Below are 18,584 nucleotides of genomic sequence, written 5' to 3' on the forward strand. Positions count from 1 at the left end.
TCTGACGAACCTCATTGTCACTAGCTGAGGCCAAGTCTGAAGAGCATTGAATATCGCTCTTAGCTGCAGAATGTTTATTGGATGGAGTGACTCCTCCTGAGTCCACGATCCCTGAGCCTTCAGGGAGTTCCAGACTGCACCCCAACCTAGAAGGCTGGCATCTGTCGTTACAATTGTCCAATCTGGCCTGCGAAAGGTCATACCTTTGGACAGATGGACCCGAGATAGCCACCAGAGAAGAGAATCCCTGGTCTCTTGATCCAGATTTAGTAGAGGGGACAAATCTGTGTAATCCCCATTCCACTGACTGAGCATGCAGAGTTGCAGCGGTCTGAGATGTAGGCGTGCAAACCGCACTATGTCCATTGCCGCTACCATTAAGCCACCGAAGGGCGAGGAATGGAATAAAGAACACGGCAGGAATTTAGAAGTTTTGATAACCTGGACTCCGTCAGGTAAATTTTCATTTCTACAGAATCTATCAGAGTCCCTAGGAAGGAAACTCTTGTGAGGGGGGATAGAGAACTTTTCCTCGTTCACCTTCCACCCATGCGACCTCAGAAATGCCAACACTGTGTCCGTATGAGACTTGGCAATTTGGAAGTTTGACGCCTGAATCAGGGGCCACTGCTATGCCCCGTGGCCTTAGCACCGCCAGAAGCGACCCCAGAACCTTCGTAAAAATTCTTGGGGCTGTAGCTAACCCAAAGGGAAGAGCTACAAACTGGTAATGCCTGTCTAGGAAGGCAAACCTGAGAAACCGATGATCTTTGTGTATCGGAATGTGAAGATAAGCATCCTTTAAATTCACTGTAGTCATGTATTTACCCTCCTGGATCATAGGTAGGATGGTACGAATAGTCTCCATCTTGAGGAATTTGTTTAAGATCTTTAGATCCAAAATTGGTCTGAAGGTTCCCTCTTTTTTGGGAACTACAAACAGATTTTAATAAAATCCCTGACCCTGTTCCTCCTTTGGAACTGGATGGATCACTCCCATAACTAGGAGGTCTTGTACATTGTGTGAGAATGCCTCTCTCTTTATCTGGTTTGCAGATAATTGTGAAAGGTGAAATCTCCCTTTTGGGGGGGGGGGGGGGGGGAAGCCTTGAAGTCCAGAAGATATCCCTGGGATATAAATTTCCAACGCCCAGGGATCCTGGACATCTCTTGCCAACGCCTGGGCGAAGAGCGCAAGTCTGCCCCCTACTAGATCCGTTACCGGATAGGGGGCCGTTCCTTCATGCCGTCTTAGAGGCAGCAGCAGGCTTTTTGGCCTGCTTACCCTTGTTCCAGGTCTGGTTAGGTCTCCAGACCGTCTTGGACTGAGCAAAAGTTCCCTCTTGTTTTGCATTAGAGGAAGTTGATGCCGCACTTGCCTTGAAGTTTCGAAAGGCACGAAAATTAGACTGTTTGGCCCTTGATTTGGACCTATCCTGAGGAAGGGCATGACCTTTTCCTCCAGTGATATCAGCAATAATCTCCTTCAAACCAGGCCCTTGAAGCGAATGTTAAGCAGCTTAGACTTTGAAGTAACGTCAGCTGACCATGATTTAAGCCATAGCGCTCTGCGCGCCTGGATAGCAAACCAGAATTCTTAGCCGTTAGTTTAGTAAAATGAACAATGGCATCAGAAACAAAAGAATTGGCTAGCTTAAGTGCTCTAAGCTTGTCAAGTATGTCATCCAATGGAGTCGCTACCTGTAAAGCCTCTTCCAGAGACTCAAACCAGTGACAGGAGCAATGCATGCAAGGGGCTGTAGGATAAAACCTTGTTGAATAAACATTTTCTTAAGGTAGTAATCTAACTTTTTATCCATTGGATTTAAGAAAGCACAACTGTCCTCGACAGGGATAGTAGTATGCTTTGCTAGAGTAGAAACTGCTCCCTCCACCTTAGGAACTGTCTGCCATAAGTCCCGTGTGGTGACGTCTATTGGAAACATTTTTCTAAAAATAGGAGGGGGAGAGAACGGCACACCTGGTCTATCCCATTCCTTAGTAATAATTTCTGTAAACCTTTTAGGTATTGAAAAAACATCAGTGCACACCGGCACTGCATAGTATTTATCCAGTCTACACAATTTCTCTGGCACTGCAATTGTATCACAGTCATTCAGAGCAGCTAAAACCTCCCCGAGTAACACGCGGAGGTGTTCAAGCTTAAATTTAAATGTAGAAATATCAGAATCAGGTTGCATCATCTTCCCTGAGTCAGAAACATCACCCACAGAAAGAAGCTCTCCTTCAGCTTCTGCATATTGTGAGGCAGTATCATACATAGCTCTTAAAGTGTCAGTATGCTCTGTATTTCGTCTAACTCCAGAGCTATCTCGCTTTCCTCTAAATTCAGGTAGTCTGGCTAATACCGCTGACAGTGTATTATCCATGACTGCCGCCATGTCTTGTAAAGTAAACGCTATGGGCGCCCTAGATGTACTTGGCGCCATTTGAGCGGGAGTCCCTTGAGCGGGAGTCAAAGGATCTGACACGTGGGGAGAGTTAGTCGGCATAACTTCCCCATCGTCAGATTCCTCTGGTGATAAATTTTTTAAAGACAGAATATGATCTTTATTGCTTAAAGTGAAATCAGTACATTTGGTACACATTCTAAGAGGGGTTTCCACAATGGCTTTTAAACATAATGAACAAGGAGTTTCCTCTATGTCAGACATGTTTGTACAGACTAGCAATGAGACCAGCAAGCTTGGAAAACACTTTAAATCAAGTTAACAAGCAAATATAAAAAACGGTACTGTGCCTTTAAGAGAAACAAATTGTCAGAATTTGAAAAACAGTGAAAAAAGGCAGTAAATCAAACGAAATGTGTGTGTATAATAAGCTAACAGAGCATTGCACCCACTTGCAAATGGATGATTAACCCCTTAGTTCAAAAATCGGATCAAAAAAACAATAGACTTTTTTTTAACAGTCACACCAAACTGCCACAGCCTTGCTGTGGGCCTACCTTCCCCAACAAACTATTTTGGAAAGCCTTTGGGCCCTTTAGAGATGTCCTATAGCATTCAGGGGACTCCTGGAGGAAGCTGGATGTCTCAGTCTGTAAAAGTTACTGCGCTAAATTAGGCCCCTCCCACTCATAGTAACACAGTGGAAAGCCTCAGGAAACTGTTTCTAGCCAAATTTAAGCCAGCCATGTGGAAAAAAACAACTAGGCACCAATAAAGTTTTATCACCAAAGTATATATAAAAACTATAAAAACGTTTAAACATGCCAGCAAACGTTTTATATTGTAAATATAAATTATATTGTAAATATACATGATACCAGTCGCTATTAAATCACTGTATTCAGGCTTACCTTACATAAATTTGGCATCAGCAGCATTTTCTAGCATTCACATCTTCTAGAAAAATATTAACTGCACATATCTCATAGCAGGATAACCTGCACGCCATTCCCCCACTGAAGTTATCTCTCTCTTCAGTCATGTGTGAGAACAGCAATGGATCTTAGTTACAACCTGCTAAGATCATAGAAATCATAGGCAGATTCTTCTATTTTTCTGCCTGGAACAAAATAGTACAACTCCGGTACCATTTAAAAATAATACTTTTGATTGAAGCAAAATAACAGCTACATTTCACCACTTCTCTCTTACTACCTCCATGTTTGTTGAGAGTTGCAAGAGAATGACTGGATATGGCAGTTAGGGGAGGAGCTATATAGACAGCTCTGCTGTGGGTGTCCTCTTGCAACTTCCTGTTGGGAATGAGAATATCCCACAAGTAATGGATGATCCGTGGACTGGATACACCTTACAAGAGAAATACAGTTATTAACATACTATATACACTTTGAAAACATTTTATAGAGTGTTGTAAATATCCTTTTAAATATGAGGCTCACTTGATGTAGGATTTTCTTGCTGGTTTCTTCCTCTTTATCATCATCATCATCGTCATCATCCGCTTCTTCCTCTTCCTCCTCCACCTCTTCTTCCTCCTCAACATCCTCTGCTTCCTCGTCATCCTCATCGTCGTCTTCATCATCATCTTCGTCGTCATCTTCATCATCATCCTCCTCGTCACCTTCATCATCACTGCAGAAAAAAAAAAAACACAATAAAATCGCTAGACTCCTGAGATGATATCTACGTAAAACTATCAGAAAACTTCTTAATTTTCTGGTTTTAGGTTTATGGAACTTTACAGCTGTTGCCCGCTACCTTTGTCAAGATTATTTTTTCTTTTCTTGTGTTTACAAAGTATCATATTAACCTAATGACAGATCCAGACGATTGCATTGTTTTGAGCATAAAAGTATTACTGACAGCTTTAGATGCCAAGAGAGACTGGTATTCAGCATTCCCTTTTAAAAGATAAAAGCATTTTTTGCATGAAGAAAGTGATCTGAAATGCAAAATACCTTTAAAGTGCACAGCAAAGACACACAACATGTATGACCCCACACCAGTATGATGAAAGCTAATACAAGGAAGTAGTCACTAAATTATTTTAAGACTATTCTTTGTGTGTGTGTTCTGCAGTCTGTTAGTTTAGTAAAAGTTTGCCAAATGGCAGATTGTATAGCCAATGACTGTAAAACTTACAAGGAAATGAAACCCAAAATGATGATTCTTTTGTGATACAGACAGAGCATACAATAATAATAATAAAAAAAAAGTTTACAATTTACTTCTATTATAACATTTGCATCATTCCCATGGTATTCTTAGTTGAAGAGATATCTAGATAGGTAGCGTGCACAAATGCTACCATCTAGCGCGCTTGAAAATGTATAGCATTCTTGCTAAACTACGGCCATATAATATTGACGAAATGTGCACGCTACTGTGCTTACTTCCATACTTTTCAAAAGGATACCAAGAGAAAAAAAAAAAAGACATTAAAAGGGACGTTGTACAATAGATTTTTCTTTGTATAAATGTTTTGTAGATGATCCATACATATAGCCCATCTGGCAGTGTTTTTGTAACAATGTATAGTGTATAGTTTTGCTTATTTTTTTAATAACATTGTGCCGCTTTTCAGACTCCTAACCAAGGCCCAAAATTTTAGATGTAGACCCAGATTTGTGCTGATATTGTTTGTGTAAAGGGTCTTTTCTAATGCAGGGAAGGGGGATGAAGTGACTGCACTTCATGTTTTCCCAGCCCCTTTCACTGGGTGTCTCAGCCTAACCTCATCAACAGTGCTAAACTGGGAGCTTCTAAGTAAGTTTTTAAAAGGTTTATACTGGATTCTGTGCAATTTCTTCTTTATAGTAGTGTCTATTACATGCAGTTTTATGTAAATTGGTGTAAACTGTCCCTTTAATTGAAAGTTGTTTGAAATTACATGCTTTGGATTGTGAAAGAAAAAATGTGGTGTTTCTTGCCCCTTTATTATGAGAGATGTGTGTGTGTGTGTGTGTGTGGGGGGGGGGGATTTGTTTACCTCAGAGAGCCCAAGACTCCAGCCATGTTGAAATTATCTAGAATCTCCTGCACATGCTCACAACCCTCTTCACCGAGACTATTCCCTGCAACAAAAGATGTGTGTAATCACCTAGGTTTAACAAAATAAGACACTAGTAAACAGACTGTGGGCTCAGAGAGGAGTTTTAACACACCGTTCAGGTCTAGCTTTCCCAGCTCAGACTTGTCCTCCAGAGACTCCACCAAGTATAGGGCAGCATCTCGCTTGATCTCACAGAAAGAGAGGTTCAGTTCCTAATAAGGAAAATAGCAAATGAAAGAGGGATGGGGGAAGAGTATGTTATCTCACACTGAATAGCTTTCCAAATGATCAAAAAGTAATTGACAAAAAAGAATTTGCACAGAACAGTTAAAGCTTGTAACCAAGATGGTGGACAACCATAATGATATTTGAAATTCTTGAGGAGCTGCAGACCTCTAAGGCAATATATTATCAGAAAACAGTATTCTAGCAGCTTATGCCGTGATTTAGGAGATTTTAAAGGATTTTTATATCCTTGCCCAGGTGATTTTTTTTTTAATGTTTTTTGCGCAAGCTCTATCCATGTTTTAATAAAAAGTATTTTTTTGGCTTACTAAAACGCTAAAAATCACAAAAGAATTAAGACACTTGTAATAAATACCATCACAAGACTGTTCATGTATGAATGCAATAATAAAGTGTTTGCAAAAAAACAAACCAAAAAAAAAAACAAAACCATAAAACACAAACAAAAGGATTTTTTAAATGACTTATTTGTGATGCACTTTGATTGCTTATGTAATAAATTATTTATTTTAGTTTTAAACATTACACCTTTAGAGATGACTATGCGTTTAAGCTCTGTGTAGGGGGTTAAACACACAGTTTTAAGCAATTATAAAATGCTCTAACCTATTAGAATATTTTACTTTTGAAATTTGAGTCTGAGCTTGATTTGAAGAGTAATTTGATAGACATTTATGATTCTAAAACACATTAAAATAAAAGTAGCAAGCGCCAAAACCTGTGACATCAAATCAACGTAATCTAGATCAGGACGTACACTGGCAATAGTTCCCGTTATAATTCAATACCAGAAAATGCAAAAATGCTGTGTCGCAGACTCACAGTTCTCAGCAACTTACCTTTAATTTATGTAGCCCCTCTTTCATAGCTTCAGCAAGGGCTGAGGCTCCTTTTGAACGCACCAAACAGTCTCCAAAATTGATCACTTCCACTTGTCTTAAAGATTTCAGAGTCTGCAGTGGAGAACAAGAGACATGATTAAACTGACCCAGAATATGCATTAAAAAGATGTCTGATAAAATCAAACAACAGACAGGTCTTTGGCATCACATGTAAGGGTACTTAGAGGGTATTTAGGAGAGACATGGGGGTTACCTCAGCCATAGCAATGCCACCTTTGTCAGTAAATGTGTTATCATTTAGGTTGATGACCTTTAGCAGTGGGTTGGCCTTGAAAGCCTCTGCCAGGGCTGTAATGCCAGCGTGGTTTATGCCATTCTGAGGCATGTGCACCTCCTCTAAGGTGCCAATCAACTGAAAATGGAGAAAAATACTGTGACTGCTGCACTTCTTAAGTACTGTATGAGACCAATTTAACCGTTAAGAGAAATATACATGTATTATAGCAAACAGATCACAGCATAACTAAAACTTACCCGAAATGCCTCAGCTAATGCTGTGGCCCCATCATTCTCAAGACGATTTCTCCCTGCAATGAATACCTTTAGTGATAAGGGCCTCCCTGCAGCGCTTGACTTTTTGTGACAGTCACGCAGTGCTGCAGCCAGAATCTAAAACAAAATACAAGAGAAGGGTAAATAGAGAGCTTGTGCATGTGTGAATTCAGTTAAATCCGTAAATAAAATGTAATTTATAAAAATAAAAAAAAATATATAAGAAAATTTATGCTTACCTGATAAATTTATTTCTTTTTTGACACGATGAGTCCACAGATCATCTTAATTACTGATGGGATATTCACCTCCTGGTCAGCAGGAGGAGGCAAAGATCACCACAGCAGAGCTGTATATATAGCTCCTCCCTTCCTTCCCACCCCAGTCATTCGACCGAAGTTAGGAAGAGAAAGCAAAAGCCAAGGTGAGAAGGTGACTGAAGTTTACAATAACTCACAACCTGTCTCTAAGAACAGGGCGGGCCGTGGACTTATCGTGTCAAAAAAGAAATACATTTATCAGGTAAGCATAAATATTCTTTTCTTTTTTAAGACACAATGAGTCCACGGATCATCTTAATTACTAATGGGATTCAATACCCAAGCTAGAGTACACAGATAATATGGGAGGGACAAGACAGGGAACCTAAACGGAAGGCACCACTGCTTGAAGAACTTTTCTCCCAAACAAACCGCCTCAGCCGAGGCAAATGTGTCAAATTTGTAAAACTTTGAAAAAGTGTGAAGAGAGGACCAAGTTGCAACCTTGCAAATCTGTTCTACAGAAGCTTCATTTTTGAATGCCCATGAGGAAGCAACAGCCCTTGTGGAATGAGCCATAACCCTCTCAGGAGGCTGCTGTAAAGCAGTCTCATATGCAAAACGTATGATGCTCTTCAGCCAAAAAGAAAGAAGTAGCCGTAGCTTTCTGTCCCTTGGGTTTTCCTGAGAAAACCACAAACAAAGAAGAAGACTGACGAAAGTCCTTAGTTGCCTGCAGGTAAAACTTTAAAGCACGGACCACGTCCAAATTGTACAAAAGTCTTTCCTTCTTAGAAGAATGATTAGGACACAAGGAAGGCACAACAATGTCCCGATTAATATTTCGATCAGAAACAACCTTAGGAAGAAATCCTAATTTAGTACGTAAAACTACCTTATATTCATGGAAAATAATATAAGGAGGCTCATACTGTAATGCAGAGAGTTCTGACACTCTCCGAGCAGAAGAAATAGCTACAAGAAATAAAACCTTCCAAGATAACAGCTTAATATCCAAGGAATGCATAGGCTCAAACAGAGCCCCTTGCAGAACATTGAGAACTAAATTAAGACTCCATGGAGGAGTAACTGGTTTGAACACAGGCCTGACAAAAAGATTGTACATCCAGGACATCCGCCAGACGTTTGTGTAACAAAATAGATAAGGCTGAGATTTTACCCTTTAGGGAACTCATCGATAAACCTTTATCCAAACCCTCCTGGAGAAAAGACAAAATCCTGGGAATCCTAACTCTACTCCAAGGAGTAGCCCTTGGATTCACACCAATAGAGATATTTACGCCAAATCTTATAATAAATCCTTCTAGTTACAGGTTTACGAGCCTGAATCAGTGTCTCTATAACCGAATCAGAAAATCCCTGCTTGGATAAAATCAAGCGTTCAATCTCCAAGCAATCAGCTTCAGAGAAACTAGATTTGGGTGAAGGAAGAGTCCCTGAATCAGAAGGTCTTTCCTCAACGGAAGTCTCCAAGGTGGTAGAGATGTCATCTCCACTAGGTATGCATACCAAATCCTGCGAGGCCAGGCCGGTGCTAGAGCATCTGTCAGTTACGCCTGGGGGTCCCTGGATCTCGACCCGTATCTCGGGAGCTTGGCATTCTGTAGTGATGCCATGAGATCCAATTACGGCTGACCCCACTTGAGAATCAGGCTGGAAAACACTTCCGGATGGAGTTCCACTCCCCAGGATGAAAGGTCTGCCTGCTCAGGAAATCCGCCTCCCAGTTGTCCACCCATGGGATGTGGATCTCTGACAGAAAGCAAGAATGGGCCTCCGCCCATTGAATTATTTTGGATACCTCTGTCATCGCCAAGGAACTCCTCGTTCCCCCGAAGATTGATGTAGGCCACTGACGTTATGTTGTCCGACTGGAACCTGATAAACTGTGCCGAGGCCAACTGGGGCCAGGCCAGAAGAGCACTGTAGATCGCTCTTAGTTCCAGAAAGTTTATGGGTAAAGCAAACTGAGTCCATATTCCCTGAGCCTTTAGAGAGCCCCAAACTGCTCCCCACCCTAGAAGGCTGGCATCTGTTTTCACAATCACCCAAGAAGGTCAGCGAAAGCATATTCCCTGGGAGAGATTATCCAGAGTAGGTCTCCATGTAGGTTTAGACTGTTCCTGCTTAGAGGAGGAAGAGGAAGAGTTTCCTTTGAAATTTCGAAAGGAACGAAAATAGCTTTTTCTTCCTTTTTGTTTATTTCTCTTGTCTTGCGGGAGAAGATGACTCTTACCTCCCGTGATATCAGAAATAATCTCCTTCAGATCAGGTCCGAACAAAAAGTCTTCCCCTTGTAAGGAATAGCTAGAAGTTTAGACTTGGATGATACATCCGCAGACAAAGGTTTTAACCATAAAGCTCTGCGGGCTAAAATAGAGAAACTCAATATTTTCGCTGCCAATTTGATAACTTGAAGGGAAGTGTCCGAAATAAAGGCATTAGCTAGCTTAAGAGCTTTTATCCTATCTTGGATCTCATCCAAAGAAGTCTCAGTCCTGAGACAGCGAATCAAACCAATATGCCGCCGCACTAGTGACGGTGGCAATGCACACATTCGGTTGCCACTGCAGACCCTGGTGTACATAAATCTTCTTGAGTAACCCCTCTAACTTCTTATCCATTGGGTCTTTGAAAGCACAACTATCCTCTATGGGAATAGTAGTTCTTTTAGAAAAGGTAGAGACGGCTCCTTCTACCTTAGGAACAGTTTGCCAAGCCTCCTTAACAGAATCGGCTACTGGAAACTTTTTCTTAAAAATAGGAGGGGGAGAAAAAGGAATGCCTGGTCTCTCCCACTCCTTAGCAATGATTTCAGTAGCTCTTTAAGGGACTGGAAATACATCTGTATAGGAAGGAACTTCAAAATATCTGTCAAGTTTACTAGACTTCTAAGGGACAACCACCACTGTGGAGTCACTATTGTCCAAGGTATCCAAAACCTCCCTGAGTAACAGACGAAGGTGATCAAGTTTAAATCTGAAAGATACCACCTCCGAGTCGGTCAGAGGTAATAAACCCTCTGAATCTGAAATTTCTCCTTCAGAAACTACTGCAGTACCCTCCTCTTCGTGCTGCTGGGAGGATACTTCTGAAACTGCAACAATTGCGTCTGAAACCTTGCTTACAGAATGCCTGGCTTTTCTCTTATGTTATCCGAAATAGTTGAAGACATAAGAGAAGCTATGGCTTGTAAGAAATCCCTGCAGGGACTATAGCTGAAGCGCAAAGCACTGCTTGAGAGGGCAGTAAAATTTGGGATGCTTGGGGAGAAAGCTGCGGCATAAATTGACCATCCACATTGGACTCCTGGACAACATCTGCCTTAGAAGAGACTGGCTCTGAAAAATCTTATCCCTATAACTCAAAGTCCTTTGAACACATGAAGGCATTAAAGTGCAGTTTAACCCCTTTGGCCCCAGTGCCTTGGCATATACTACTGCCCAAATAGTTTTTCCCAAAGAAAGAAATGGTGTTAAAGATACTATACACTCTCACTCTAATAAGCTAACTCTAAGGTTGGAATATCTCCTATAACCAACCCAAAAAGTGGAAACAGAAAAAACAGAGTAAGGGTAGCGCTGATGCAGCTTAGAGGCTAATCATGTGAAATAGTTTGTACAGGTGTTGTAAAAATGCTCTGTAGACTCAGAGCAAATAAATTTGTATAGTGTTGAAAGAAGATATGTAAAGCACTAAATAATGAAAGAACCGGATTAAAATAAGTGTAATTATATTGGAGATAAAATTATCCTCTATATGAGACTATATATAAATGTACACCAAGTATAATATAGCAATAAAGATTTTAATTACAAATAAAATCAAATACATGTGATAAAAGGTGCCGGCACCAATTGCGGGATTAAAAATACATAATGCAGTCAATTATAGTCTAAAATAGAAACATATAAGACTTGATATTATATAAGAGACTAAAAGATATAGTTAGTTGTTAGATATAATTTATATCGTGACCACAATTTCTAACAAAAAATCTATGTTTCCTAGTTGAGGTCAGTCTCGTGAGCAAGATGTTTAAAATAGCAAACAATTGTTCCCAATTTTATTGATGCTGTTTACCGTATTGGTGTTTCTGATTACCGTCCTCAAATAGTTTGATAGAGTCGTATAGGGAAACAGAACTGTTTGCGGCCGTAGATGGTAAATGAAAAAACCGCTCCGGCGTTGGTGTCCAATACTTTGTGGGTGGCACAAAGAGCCCATTATGTTGTAAGTATCCAATGTGCTTATTAAAGTTCGGAGTCCTTTCTCCCAGAAAACGTAAGGTAGCACTTGCCTCGACTTCTGCCTGGCAGCAAGGCAGCTCTCAGGCTTGAGCGGTCCTATCCCTCACATCGACCTGAGGAGAATAAAATGCAGAGTTAAAGATTACCTCAGACTGAAGCATATAGGGCAGCAAGAAAATATGGGAGGCGCAGTGAGAATTATGTCCCACAAGTTCCCATTGCTCTAAAGTCACCAAAGCTCTACTGTAGAGACTGAAATGGACTATGGCTACACCCTTGGACAAAGCAGTACATCTTGCACTACTTTAAAAATAATAAACTCTTGATTGAAGAATCTAATCTAACACCTCACTTTACCTCTTCCTATCACTAACGTAGACAAAGAGAATGACTGGGGTGGGAGGGAAGGGAGGAGCTATTTAACAGCTCTGCTGTGGTGCTCTTTGCCTCCTCCTGCTGACCAGGAGGTGAATATCCCGTTAGTAATTAAGATGATCCGTGGACTCATTGTGTCTTAAAAAATAAATATATTTTTATTTTTTTAATATTTCAGTGATAAAATTTCCCCTTCCTCAGGTCTGAGGAAAGGTCACGAATAAAGTGCAACAACAAGTCAGTGCGGAGTCTGCTGGAATTATTAGATATTGAATTCTCCTCATGCTCCCCCCAAGTTGAACTTGTCTGAAGTGAGAGTGCACTTTTTGTATATGCACCACCCGGCTACAATTTTAACCAATATTAAGCTAAAATTAGTAATTAAAAATATCAACAACAAAAATTGACCCAAATTATCTTTAAATACAATTCTGTAACATTATGCAATTATTTTGTTCTCTCTTTCTAGTTAAGATACATTATACATCTTAAATATAGTTTAGTTTTTAATTATATAGCAAGATGCTGTATATTCATGGCTGTAATGTTTAATTTTTTTGGTAAATTAATATAATTAATCCATTCACAATGTCATTCTCTCCAAGAGAAACAACACATTACAGAAGCTAAATCAAAACTGGCACTTTCCTTCAAAGGTTGTAGGTATGTCAGAATGTCATCCATAGAAAAGGAAATTTATGCTTACCTGATAAATTTATTTCTTTTACGATATGACGAGTCCACGGATTTCATCCTTACTTATGGGATTATGCCTCCTGGTCAGCAGGAAGTGGCAAAGAGCACCACAGCAGAGCTGTATATATATAGCTCCTCCCTTACCTCCCACTCCAGTCATTCGACCGAAGTTAGGAAGAGAAAGGAAAAGCCAAAGGTGCAGAGGTGACTGAAGTTTAACAAAAATAAATACCCGTCTTAGAAATGACAGGGTGGGCCGTGGACTCGTCATATCGTAAAAGAAATAAATTTGTCAGGTAAGCAAACGTTTCCTTTTCTTTTACAAGATATGACGAGTCCACGGATTTCATCCTTACTTATGGGATACAATACCAAAGCTATAGGACACGGATGAAAGGGAGGGACAAGACAGGAACCTAAACGGAAGACACCACTGCTTGAAGAACCTTTCTCCCAAAACCAGCCTCAGAAGAAGCAAAAGTATCAAATTTGTAAAATTTTGAAAAAGTGTGAAGAGACGACCAAGTTGCAGCGTTGCAAATCTGTTCAACAGAAGCATCGTTTTTAAATGCCCATGAGGAAGCCATAGCCCTAGTAGAATGAGCCGTAATTCTTACAGGAGGCTGCTGTCCAGCAGTCTCATATGCCAGACGGATGATACTCTTCAGCCAAAAAGAAAGGAGGTAGCTGAAGCTTTCTGGCCCCTACGCTTTCCAGAAAAAAAAAACAACAAATAATGAAGATGATTGACGAAAATCCTTAGTCGTCTGCAAGTAAAACTTCAGGGCACGGACCACGTCCAAGTTAATCAACAGACGCTCCTTCTTAGAAGAAGGATTAAGACATAACGAAGGAACAACAATTTCCTGATTAATATTCTTATTTGAAACAACCTTGTGAAGGAAACCAGGTTTGGTACGTAAAACCACCTTATCAGAATGGAAGATAAGGCAAGAAATGGCAATCAAAAATAAAACCTTCCAAGATAACAACTTAATATCTATTGAATGCATGGGTTCAAACGGAACCCCTTGAAGAACATTAAGAACTAAATTCAAACTCCATGGTGGAGCAATAGGTCTAAACACAGGCTTGATTCTGGTTAGAGCCTGACAAAAAGACTGAACGTCTGGAACATCTGCCAAACGTTTGTGTAGTAAAATTGACAAAGCAGAGATTTGATCCCTTTAAGGAACTTGCTGATAACCCTTTCTCCAATCCTTCTTGGAGAAAAGACAGAATCCTGGGAATCCTAACTCTACTCCATGAGTAGCCCTTGGATTTGCACCAATAAAGATATTTACGCCATATCTTATGGTATATCTTTCTAGTAACAGGCTTACGTGCCTGAATCAAAGTATCAATGACCGAATCAGAGAACCCCCGCTTAAATAAAATCAAGCGTTCAATCTCCAAGCAATCAGTTGCAGAGAAACTAGATTTGGGTGTTGGAAGGGTCCCTGAATGAGAAGGTCCTGCCTCAATGGAAGCTTCCACGGCGGCAGAGAGGACATGTCCACTAGATCGGCATACCAAGTCCTGCAAGGCCACGCAGGCACGATTAGAATTACTGAAGCCCTCTCCTATTTGATCCGAGCAATCACCCGGGGAAGGAGAGCAAACGGTGGAAACAGATAAGCTAGGTTGAACGACCAAGGGACTGCCAAGGCATTTATCAGTTCGGGCTGAGGATCCCTTGACCTGGATCAGTATCTTGGGAGCTTGGCATTTTGACGCCTCTCTTTTTATCTGGTTTACAGACAATCGTGAAAGAAGAAACCTCCCCCTTGGGAGAGAATTTTTGAATTCCAGTTGATACCCTTAGGACACGATTTCCAGTGTCCAGGGGTCCTGAACATCTCTTACCCAAGTCTGGGCAAAGAAGGAAAGTCTGCCCCTACTAGATCCGGTCCCGGATCGTGGGCCGCCCCTTCATGATGTCTTGGGAGCAGCAGTGGGCTTCTTGGGTTGTTTACCTTTGTTCCAAGCCTGGGTGGGTCTCCAGGTGGCCTTGGCTTGAGCAAAATTCCCTTCCTGTTTAGCGGAAGAGGAAGCGGGGACTCCTTTGAAGTTCCGAAAGGAACGAAAATTATTTTGTTTACCTCTCAGTTTAGCTGCTTTATCCTGAGGTAGGAGATTACCCTTACCTCCCGTAATGTCATAAATTATTTCTTTCAAGTCAGGCCTGAATAGGGTTTTCCCTTTGAAAGGAATAGCCAAAAGCTGTGACTTAGATGACACATCAGAAGACCAAGACTTTAGCCATAAAGCTCTACATGCTAAAATGGCAAATCCGGCATTCTTAGCCGCCAACTTGGCAATCTGAAAGGCGGCATCCGTAATAAAAGAATTAGCCAGCTTAAGAGCCTTAATTTTCTCTATTTCCTCTAAAGAAGTCTCAGTCCTAAGAGACTCTTCTAAGGCGTCAAACCAGAAAGCCACCGCAGTGGTAACTGGTACAATACAGGCTGTAGGTTGTAAAAGGAAACCCTGATGAATAACTTTTTTAGAAGACCCTCCAATTTCTTATCCATAAGGTCTTTGAAAGCACAACTATCCTAAATAGGAATAGTCATACGCTTAGCGAGGGTAGATATATCTCCCTCCACCTTAGGGACTGTTTGCCAAGAGTCCCGAACAGTGTCAGATATGGGATACATTTTCTTAAAATTAGGAGAAGGTGAGAACGGGATACCCGGTCTTTCCCATTCCTGCGTAATAATTTCCGAGATTCTCTTAGGAACCGGAAAGACAGAGTAAGCAGGCACCTCTAAGTATTTGTCCATCTTACACAATTTCTCTGGTGGTACCACAATAGATTCACAGTCATCCAGAGTCGCTAAAACCTCTCGAAGCAACAGGCGGAGGTGTTCAAGCTTAAATCTAAAGGACATGACGTCCGTCTGAGGTAACACACCGGAAATAGCCAACAAAGCATCAGAGGTCGCAGTATTCAAAGTGACTTCTGTCCTGCTGCGTTTGCCCTGTAACTCTGGCAACATAGATAAAACCTCTGTAAGGGTAGATGACATAACTGCAGCCATATCCTGCAGAGTAAATGAAGTAGACGCGGTTGAAGAACGCGGCGTCGCTTGGGTGGGCGTTAAAGGTTGTGACGCTTGGGGAGAAAGTAGCGGCATACCCTGATTCTCATCAGACTGAGAAGCATCCTTAGGCACACTTTCCTTAAAGAAAAAACGCTCTTTACATTGTAAGGCCCTTTCAGTACATGAGGGACAAAAAGTAAGAGGGGGTTCCACAATGGCATCTAAACACATAGAACAAGTAGTTTCCTCAAGTTCAGACATGTTAAACAGACTAGCAATAGCAAAAATAGTCCTCCTTTACTTGAAATATTGAGCTCTGAAGTCAAATTACATAGACAAAAATTTTTAACTAAAAAGTGTACTGCACCTTTAAATAATAAAAGGCGCAACAAATTTTCTGTTATCTCAAAAACAATGTTTGCAGCAATAAAAACAGTCCTTATGTGCCCAAAATAGCCTAACAATATTGCACCAATTTGCTTAGATATGTTATATATTAATTTAACTCGAATTTATCAATTATAACAACTTTATATCGATTCAGGCCCCTGCACCTCGCCACAGCTCTGCTGCGGCGCCTACCTGCGCCCAGAACACCCTGATTCTTCGTTTGTCAAAACGACTTAGGCCCCACCGGAGCCCAGATCCTTGCTGCCTATCCGATCCGGATGATACTGCGCGGCTGAGTGCGCAAGATTAGGCCCCGCCCACCGTGGGCATAACTCTAGCCTTACTGAGACCCGCATGGTTAGTTAGAAAAACAAACATGTTGGTTCCCAAATAAAATATAAAAAGCCATGTGCCCCTCTTACATACACAAAAATAAACATGTCGCTCAATTACAAAGCGTAACTCCATGAGAAAAACTGCACTCCCTCAGGTCAATTATAATTATATGACAATGCCAGCCCTTAGCCAGCAACCGCATCTCCCAGCGTTTAGCCCACACTGAATAACATAATTTATGCTTACCTGATAAATTCCTTTCTCCTGTAGTGTGGTCAGTCCACGGGTCATCATTACTTCTGGGATATTAACTCCTCCCCAACAGGAAGTGCAAGAGGATCACCCAGCAGAGCTGCTATATAGCTCCTCCCCTCTACGTCACACCCAGTCATTCGACCGAGAACCAACGAGAAAGGAGAAGCTAAAGGGTGCAGTGGTGACTGGAGTATAATTTAAAAATTTAGACCTGCCATAAAAAACAGGGCGGGCCGTGGACTGACCACACTACAGGAGAAAGGAATTTATCAGGTAAGCATAAATTATGTTTTCTCCTGTTAAGTGTGGTCAGTCCACGGGTCATCATTACTTCTGGGATACCAATACCAAAGCTAAAGTACACGGATGACGGGAGGGACAGGCAGGATCTTTATACGGAAGGAACCACTGCCTGAAGAACCTTTCTCCCAAAAACAGCCTCCGAAGAAGCAAAAGTGTCAAATTTGGAAAATTTGGAAAAAGTATGAAGCGAAGACCAAGTTGCAGCCTTGCAAATCTGTTCAACAGAGGCCTCATTCTTAAAGGCCCAAGTGGAAGCCACAGCTCTAGTGGAATGAGCTGTAATTCTTTCAGGAGGCTGCTGTCCAGCAGTCTCATAAGCTAAACGTATTATGCTACGAAGCCAAAAAGAGAGAGAGGTAGCAGAAGCTTTTTGACCTCTCCTCTGACCAGAATAAACGACAAACAGGGAAGACGTTTGTCGAAAATCTTTAGTTGCCTGTAAATAAAATTTCACGGCACGAACTACATCCAGATTGTGTAGAAGTCGTTCCTTCTTTGAAAAAGGATTTGGACACAAGGATGGAACAACAATCTCTTGATTGATATTCCTGTTAGTGACTACCTTAGGTAAGAACCCAGGTTTAGTACGCAGAACTACCTTGTCTGAGTGAAAAATCAGATAAGGAGAATCACAATGGAAGGCTGATAACTCAGAGACTCTTCGAGCCGAGGAAATAGCCATTAAAAACAGAACTTTCCAAGATAACAATTTTATATCAATGGAGTGAAGGGGTTCAAACGGAACACCCTGTAAAACGTTAAGAACTAGGTTTAAACTCCATGGCGGAGCAACAGTTTTAAACACAGGCTTAATCCTGGCCAAAGCCTGACAAAAAGCCTGAACGTCTGGAACTTCTGACAGACGTTTGTGTAACAGAATGGACAGAGCTGAGATCTGTCCCTTTAAGGAACTAGCGGATAAACCCTTTTCTAAACCTTCTTGTAGAAAAGACAATATCCTAGGAATTCCAACCTTACTCCAAGAGTAACCTTTGGATTCGCACCAATATAGGTATTTACGCCATATTTTATGGTAAATCTTTCTGGTAACAGGCTTCCTAGCCTGTATTAAGGTATCAATTACTGACTCAGAAAATCCACGTTTTGATAAAATCAAGCGTTCAATTTCCAGGCATTCAGAGAAATTAGATTTTGATGTTTGAAGGGACCCTGAATCAGAAGGTCCTGTCTCAGAGGCAGTGACCAAGGTGGATAGGATGACATGTCCACTAGATCTGCATACCAAGTCCTGCGTGGCCACGCAGGTGCTATTAGAATCACCGATGCTCTCTCCTGTTTGATCCTGGCAATCAACCGAGGAAGCATCGGGAAGGGTGGAAACACATAAGCCCTCCCGAAGGTCCAAGGTGCTGTCAAAGCATCTACCAGGGCCGCTCCCGGATCCCTGGATCTGGACCCGTAACAAGGAAGCTTGGCGTTCTGTCGAGACGCCATGAGATCTATTTCTGGTTTGCCCCAACGTCGAAGTATTTGGGCAAAGACCTCCGGATGAAGTTCCCACTCCCC

At 41.4% G+C, this 18,584-nt stretch overlaps 1 protein-coding gene across 1 annotated transcript in view; it reads right to left on the reverse strand.

The window, feature by feature from the left end:
- The window catches only part of RANGAP1 (Ran GTPase activating protein 1), a 126,302-nt gene that overhangs the window by 78,613 nt on the left and 29,105 nt on the right, over nt 1-18,584 (reverse strand). Inside the window, exons 6-11 of the mRNA XM_053721293.1 lie at nt 7,107-7,241; nt 6,826-6,984; nt 6,570-6,683; nt 5,597-5,696; nt 5,422-5,506; nt 3,872-4,064 (exon numbers count right to left, since the gene is read on the reverse strand). Of these exons, the coding sequence (XP_053577268.1) occupies nt 3,872-4,064; nt 5,422-5,506; nt 5,597-5,696; nt 6,570-6,683; nt 6,826-6,984; nt 7,107-7,241 (786 nt within the window). The remainder of the gene's footprint in view (nt 1-3,871; nt 4,065-5,421; nt 5,507-5,596; nt 5,697-6,569; nt 6,684-6,825; nt 6,985-7,106; nt 7,242-18,584) is intronic.

This window comes from Bombina bombina, chromosome 7 (genome assembly GCF_027579735.1).
Source record: "Bombina bombina isolate aBomBom1 chromosome 7, aBomBom1.pri, whole genome shotgun sequence".
NCBI classification, from domain to species: Eukaryota; Metazoa; Chordata; class Amphibia; order Anura; family Bombinatoridae; genus Bombina; species Bombina bombina.